The sequence below is a fragment of the Apteryx rowi genome, unplaced genomic scaffold, assembly GCF_003343035.1.
Source record: "Apteryx rowi isolate R43461 unplaced genomic scaffold, aptRow1 scaffold_1461, whole genome shotgun sequence".
Classification (NCBI taxonomy): Eukaryota; Metazoa; Chordata; class Aves; order Apterygiformes; family Apterygidae; genus Apteryx; species Apteryx rowi.
The window spans coordinates 9882-18037 of NW_020447710.1; the positions used below are offsets into that span (position 1 = coordinate 9882).

At 47.2% G+C, this 8156-nt stretch overlaps 1 protein-coding gene across 1 annotated transcript; it reads left to right on the forward strand.

The window, feature by feature from the left end:
• The first annotated feature begins 672 nt into the window (after positions 1-672).
• LOC112962340 (olfactory receptor 10A7-like) lies at positions 673-1611 on the forward strand. Its single transcript, XM_026058397.1, has one exon. It carries the CDS (start codon positions 673-675, stop codon positions 1609-1611), a length of 939 nt encoding a protein of 312 aa, XP_025914182.1.
• Positions 1612-8156: the final 6545 nt, after the last annotated feature.

Consider the following 8156-nt stretch of genomic DNA (forward strand, 5'->3'; position numbering starts at 1 on the left):
AATCTAAGATATTCTCCCAGTCTCCATGTGTGGACACAGCTCCAGGAGATGAGTCCTTATATCTCAGGGAAGTTGGGATGAATGGCTCTCACTAAGGTCTAAGAATCAAGTCTTGCCTTGCCTTGCTTGCTTTGTCTTGCCTTGCCTTTGCCTTGCATTTCCTTTGCCTTGCCTTTGCCTTGTCTTTCCTTTGCCTTGACTTGTCTTACCTTGCCTCTCCCCCCCCACCCCCGCCCCATGCTCTTACTCCTACTTCTCCTAAATGTTCTTGAATTAAATGCAAATCTCATGGGATCTGGAGAGGGAATGTGAGCAAGACTGTTCTCAAGCTGGCTTTCTCCTTTTTCTTCCTTTTTCTCATCTRTCATCAGGCCTTGTCTTTAATGAAATCTCCTCTGAAAAGAAAAATGAATTTCTCTTTTCCATATATGACAGTGATTTGGGCTCAAGGGTTCTGTTCCATCCTCTTCTTACAAACATTTTTTCAACCATTAACCAGTATTAGCCGTCCATGCATACATGCAGATCTTGGTCAAGCTTGCATAATACTGCAATCACACRTATGCTTGTGTTTGCACCAGTCTTTCACTATGCTTGAGGTCTGTGTGATGGTGGACGGTYMATCACCATCCTCCAGYGAGCAYRTTGTTTGGATTGTTCTGTGTAGGGAAAATGCCCCAARGAAAAGTCTTGGAGAATCATACTGCTGGATCTGGATTYGTTCTTCTGGGATTTTCTGACCACCRCAACTTGCAAGGTTTGCAYTTCACAGTCTTCCTGATCATYTACCTCGTGRTCCTCRTAGGGAACAGCCTCATCATGCTTATCACAGTGGTGGACTCAAGCCTCCACAGCCCCATGTATTTCTTCCTGAGGAACCTGTCCTTCCTGGAAATCTGCTATACATCAGTCACTCTGCCAAAAATGCTGGTGGGTTTCCTCAMAGAYGATGGCAGGATCTCCTTCCTTGGCTGTGCTGCCCAGCTGTACTTCCTGGTTTTTCTGGGCAGCACTGTGTGCCTTCTCCTGGCTGCCATGGCCTATGATCGCTATGTGGCCATATGTGAYCCCCTGCATTATASCTCCATCATGARTGGAGGTTTCTGCRTCAGRCTGGTAGYGGGGTTGTGGATGGCTGTTGYACCAGTACAAGTAGGGCAGACCTATCAGGTRTTCACTTTACCCTTCTGTGCATCCCATGACATTCATCACTTCTTCTGTGATGTCCGCCCTCTGTTGGAACTGGCATGTGCAGACACTTTCTGGAACCAAGTGACATTGYACAGCATCATCCTGGTGGYTGCTGTCCTTCCCTTTTTCTTGATAGTTATGTCTTACACTAACATTATCAGGACAATTCTGAAAATGCCTTCAGTGCTTGGCAGACGCAAAGCTTTTTCCACATGCTCCTCACACCTCGTGGTGGTGACTCTCTTCTATGGCTCGGCCACGGTTGTATACTTAAAACACCAGTCAAGGGACTCTGCAGACACTGACAAATACCTTGCCTTGTTTTACACAGTTGTGACCCCCATGTTTAACCCTCTCATCTATAGTCTGAGGAATAAAGAAGTGAGAATTGCCCTAAAGAGATTCCTRYRGARAAAGTGAWACTGCAAAATATGTAAAGTAGTCCCACATCATAATAGAAGTCCCARAGAGGTATCTGATTGCCTGAACATGAGCATCCCATATTAGCTCGAACAAAACTGTACATGCTGCCTGGTTTTGATCTTCTTTACAACAGGAAAAGGTCCCCTGAGGCATTCCTGCCATCTCTGAGAGCCCTACCTAGATATCTTCATACCCTAGAGCACATTCAGTGCCCCTAGATACTTGAACGCAGAGAGCTTGTTCAAGCTGTATCTGYCCAAGGTGCTGGTACTATTGAAGGAAAATAGTCAAAACAGTCAATGGGATCTAGAGGGTGACACATCTGATGAGAGGCAGGTGATTACCCTGRGGCTTGAGACCTTGCTAGACCCCATTTACTATCCAGAGTGTCCTTGGGTGGAAGCAACTTAGAAAAGTTAAAAGACATGAAAGTCATCTTCCCCTGCCATGAGGGCTTGCATTGAATTGTGAAAAACTGGACTAACTTGACATTAAAAAAAAAAAAAAGAACACCATGGGGACAATCCAGCACTAGAACAGCATCCCAGAGAGGTTGTGAAATCTCTGTCCTTGAAGATTTTCATGACCCAACTGACCAAAGCCCTGAGCAAGCTGGCCTGAATTCACTGTGCTCCCTGCTTTGAGCAGGAGGGTGGACTGGAAATCTCCTAGACTCTGTTTCCAGCTGAACAGTTTCCTGAATCTAGGACATCTTTTCTGAACTGACTTACTGACCACTGGTAGAAAAGGGAGCCAGACTGATTCATTGGGATCATTTCAGCATCTCCCTCAGAAGGAGGTGGATCATCTTCCAGTCTCTCTGATGATGGCAAAAGGAGTCTACCCCATGGTCTGAGATGTCTGATGTCTGGCATGATGTGACACTAATTCCATCCTCTGGAGGATCACTGTACTTTTCATGATTGCAACACACCGGCAAGTAGCCAAAACATCCTCCAGGTGACTGGATGCATCTAAGAAGTCCCTAGATATCTTTCAGATGATGTAAAGTAAAATCCTCAAAGATGTCTTTAAACTCAGTGTACAATTGTTGAATGTGTTCATTGTGGTTTAAACGTTGAAAAAGTGTTATTGCCAGCCTGGCTTGCACTTCTGTCACTTTAAATCTTTTGATCTTGGATCTTGAGTATGTGGCACACCCTTTGACAGGAAATGCAGAAATGCACACAGACGGGAATGGAAAGGACTTACTGGGTCTTCAAGATAGATGTAGGGATGCTATGGCCCTCACTATGTATGATGGGTGCAAATAAATGCCTCATGGAGTCAATGTCCTCAGGGCTTGGTCATGGTCAGGTGGGATGCGCTTGGTTTGTTCATTTTCAAGGTGAGAAACTCCCAAAGGTGGGGAAAGAGAGGGAATCAAAGTGGTTTGGGGAGGAGCAAGTGTAATAGACAAAAAAATAGATGTAAAATGAGTTAAGCGAAGTCAGTCATGTGTAAACAGATTGCTGGAAAGTACACCTGGCCATTCTGGCCATTCCTGCACCTGATCACCCCTGTCTGTCCTGTTTTCTTATTAAACTCCATTTCTAACTATTTTCTGGGGTGAGGGGGCTCTCTATTCTGTGTGTATCTATGGAGGTCCAAGAGCCAGCCACTGGGTGGGAGCCACGAGTCACAGGTGCCAGCCACTGGAGAGACCAGAGTGTTTGCATATTGCATGTGTGTGTGTGTCAGTGTGTGTAACTGCTAGAAAACATCATGCTAGACTAGCTAGTGAGTAGGATAAGAGGCTTGGGATCCAGTTATCCAAGAGGCCCTAGGTCTGGGCTGTGTACTGGAGAGCCCAGAGGGAATGCGAGTTGGTTACTGGAGGGACTTGGTGGTCCAAACCAGTTACTGGTGGAGCTGTGAGGTCTGGGATCTGGTACTGGTAAAGCCATAAGTGTGGATCAGGAGGGAAAGTTGCCCTTTATGTGAGAGAGAAGAAGAAATGCATGGAGCTCTGCTTAGGGATGGATGATAAGCCAGGTGAGAGCTGATGGGTAATGGGCAAGGGGATGCTCTCTGTGGGACTTCATAACTACTAACAAGGAAGAGCTGGTCATTGATGTAAAAGTCAGGGGCAGCCTTGGCTTTAGTGACCATGGGATAGTAGAGTTCAGGATCCTGAAAAAAGGGAACAAGGCAAATAGTACATGACCCTGGACTTCAGGAGAGCAGCCTTTGGCCTGTTCAGGGACCTGCTTGGAAGAATCCTATGGGATACAGCCCTGGAGAGAAGAGGGGTCAAGGAGAGCTTGTTGGTTTTCAGAGATCTCCTCTTCAAACTCAAGAATAGTCCATCCCCACATGCAGGAGATCAAGCAAAGGTGACAGGAGGCCTGCATGGATGAACAAGGAGCTCCTGAGTAAACTCCAAAGTGAAATGAAAGCATTCAAGAGGTGGAAGCAAGGTGCCTTCCAACCTGAATGATTCTGTGATTCTGTACTGGAGAGACCCATTTGTGTGTGTCTGTGCATGTATGTCTGTTTGTGAGGCAACCAGGGGACACAAGCCAGCTCCTGGATAGACTGAAGATATGAGACCAGCTACTGGAGGGTTCCATATCTTATATATATATTTATGTGCATATATTTTCCACTAACCAGCTTTCATCCTGATCAGCCATAGAGGGGAACAGGATGAGGCTGCTGGTGCTGTTTGTGTTTGTGTGAATGCTCAGCATTTCTGTCTTTGTTCTTCTCTGGCCAGCTGTGTGTGTGTGTGTGTGTGTGTGTCTGTGTGTCTGTGTGTCTGTATGTGTGTGTGTGTGTGTGTGTGTGTATTTGTGCATGTGTGCCTGCTAGAAATGCATGCTCAGCTTTGCTACTGGCTGGATCTGGGCACATGGAACTTCTGTGGCCTCACCTCTATGGGGCTACTTGATCCAGTAACTTCTAACATCCCCAAACCCTTATCATTGGATTATTGGATCTTTCTTGCAAGAGCAAGCATCCAAAAATGTTTCCTAGGGTAYACAAAGTCTAATAGAATTCATGTCATCAAATTTATCTTGGGGGAGGTTAGGACATAATAACACATGCATCCAAGCAGAAGGTTTGTGTTATAGGCTAGGAGTCATTTTGCTAATCCTGAAGAGGCTACAGCATAGGATTTGGATGACACTGCTTAAACACAGGCATTCAAAGCATCCTGTGACATCTGAGACACCAAATGGGGCTGGCAGGACTGACAGTCAAACTTTACCTTCTGAAGGGACTGCTGGAGAACCTGACAGATACTCATGTCCCAGCACCAGAAATTGTGGAGGGTCATGACAGGGTTAAACTGGTGGAAAGTTGCAAGCAGCAAGCAACAGGAGCCTCAGACAAACGTACCCAAGGACACCGGTGCAGCTGGGAATGATACATCCTGAGAAAGTACAGATAAACTAGCAAAAGCCAGTGGGAACCAAGGTTAAGGGCAAGACAGCTTTCCTAAACAAGTAGCAAGGTACAAGACATGATCACTGCGTGCGTGATTGGTGTAATGATTGGCTACCTGTGACATAATCTGCGTGATGATTGGCTTAGCAAAGTGTATCTGTAAAACCGCTGAAGCGGCTAACTTAGTATAAATATGCTCAGAWACAAACAATAAATGTCTCAGGACGCAAACCCTCCTGAGTCCGTGCCATTAATCCGCCACAAGAAATGATGCTGGACACAATTTTTAGCAAATGAGCCCTGTCCTAGGTGTGCTGGCAAGCTCCCCTTTCCATTAGGAAAGGGTCAATTTAGTTTCCCAGGACACTGCCAACTTCAAAAGACACGTATGAGTGGATAACTCCATTGAGACCTGGCAGTCAGCAGGGCCTGTGTCATGTCTGGCAACCCCATGTAGAGTTCTTGGTTGCCTCAGGGAGCCCAAATGGCACCAGGCACCTGTGTGCAGGCAACTGAATCCTGTCAGGAATGTATAACAGTGCCTTGACACCGCCACTGCTTCATCCCCACCCCTGAGACAGAAGCAATGCCAAAGTGGGATTTTTCTTCATCCTTCCACCCAAAACAAGACACTGTGCAACCATCAGACAGAGGTGTACTTTTGGAAAATGAATAAACATGAAATATTCTAATTCTGTGGCCCTTCCTCCAGGAAGTGTTGTTTAGGATTGCTGCTACTTCTTGCTTCTGGTGGTTTTTCTGTATTTTAGCAGATAACTCTTTCAGGCAAAATGCAGGAGTAGTCTCTGGAACAGGGAGAAAATCCRAGGACATCTCCTCTTCCCACATATTTGTCTACAATGCAAGCACCTGGATGAGGTTTTTTTCCTTGTTGTCCTGAATACATATCTACTTCTAATGTGTCCCTGATGTGCCTGTTCCCAGAGTTGTTCTTGCAGCTGGCTTTCTGGACAGAACATGGACAGAACAAGGTGCTTTGAAAGCCGTCTCCACCTGTTCCTCTCACCTCACCATTGTCACTTTTTTCTATCACACACTCACCATAGTCTACATGCTGCCCAGAACCCCCAAGCTGAGATATTTCAACAAAGTGAGAGTTCCTACACGATCCTCATGCCCCTGGTCATTCTCCTCATCTACGGTCTGTGGAACAGGGAGGTCAGGAAGGCCCTGACACAAGTGCTCAGGAAAGCCTTGGCCAGCACCCAGAACTCAAAGTACGTCAGGCCTCTGAGTTCATGAGTAGTGCTTAATGGCTCTGACCAGCCCCACACCCTCTGAACATGTGCCTCAGACCCGGGCTTAAGTCCACATTGTAGTAGTCCTAGTCTCCAGCTCAGCCCCAGCCACGTCTGTGCTTTGCCATGGACATGGATCCAGACCCGGACTCACAGTCTGACATCCATTAGTTTGCTGATGATACAAAACTGGGAGGAGTGGCCGATACACCAGAGGGCTGTGCTGCCATTCATAGAGACCTGGACAGGCTGGAGAGGTGGGCGGAGAGGAACCTCCTGAAGTTCAACAAAGGCAAGTACAGGGTCCTGCACCTAGGGAGGAATAACCCCATGCACCAGTACAGGTTGGGGGTTGACCTGCTGGAAAGCAGCTCTGYKGRGAAGGACCTGGGAGTGCTGGTGGACACCAAGTTGACCATGAGGCAGCAATGTGCCCTTGTGGCCAAGAAGGCCAATGATATCCTGGGGTGCATCAGGAAGAGTGTTGCCTGCAGGTTGAGGGAGGAGATCCTCCCCCTCTACTCAGCCCTGGTGAGGTCACATCTGCAGTACTGTGTCCAGTTCTGGGCTCCCCAGTACAAGAAAGACATGGTACTACTGGAGCAAGTCCAGCGAAGGGCTACAAAGATGATTAGGGGACTGGAGCATCTCTCTTAGGAGGAAAGGCTGAGAGAGCTGGGCCTGTTTAGCCTGGAGAAGAGAAGGCTGAGAGGGGATCTTATCAATGTATACACATATCTAAACAGGGGATGTAAAGAGGATGGGACCAGACTCTTTTTCAGTGGTGCCAAAAGACAGGACACGAGGCAATGGGCACAAACTGAAACACAGACAATTCCATCTGAATATGAGGAAAAACTTCTTTCCTGTAAGGGTGACAGAGCACTGGAAGAGGTTGCCCAGAGAGGTTGTGGAGTCTCCTTCTCTGGGGATATTCAAAACCTGCCTGGACGTGATCCTGTGCAACGTGCTCTAGGTGACCCTGCTTGAGCAGCAGGGTTGGACTTAGATGATCTCCAGAGGTCCCTTCCAACCTCAACCATTCTGTGATTCTGTGATCCTGGCATGACCTCAGACCTGTCTCATCATTATGGACCAGCCTGCTGATCACTGGGCTGTGYATGACCCTGGGCTGGTTTCTTGGCTTGAACCCAGACTTGCCTCATCACCACAAATGTGACTGGTGATCTGGAATCTCAATTTACTCCCACTGCCATCTCCAGGCTACTCTGATCAACTCGCTTGGATACTGCAGGATGGGACTCTGCCAGGCTAGCCCCTGTCTTGCCAGCCACGTTATCATGCTTGGCTCCTGGTTCCCCATCTCTTAGGGAGCAGCTGGCCCTCACTGTTCCCKGGCACAGTAGTTGTTTACCTGATGGACTAAATCACTTTCATTTCTATTTTGAACAARCRTRGAGGACCTGGACAGGCATGTGCTATGTGCCTGACATGCCTTGTAAAATGTGTGGAATATTGAATTCTTTGAATGGGAAGAGTCAAAGGGGAAAAAATGTCCTAGTGTAGAAGAAATGTCACTGCCTTGCTTTTTTAAAAAAATAAAAATAAAACAAATGGTGGTCCTGCCTTTGAGGGCTGTTAAATTGTCATACCTTTCTTTGGATGTGAACAGACTAAAGGGRTTTCAACTGAAATGTGAGCTCATTCCAGGCACCATCCTGACCACATCTGCCTGACTGTGAGTTCCTAGAATGTGAGACCTCTCCCTCAGGTTTGCACATTTCCAAGGTAGATTTCAGTATCTCAGCCTGTTACTCTTGCTCTCCTCTGCTTTCCTGTGATGATGTCCAGGTCAGCGGAGTTGCCCACATCCATGCAGGTGCCTTCTGTGGTTGCAGGTGCCCTGGTGTACACAAGGCATGCATGTGT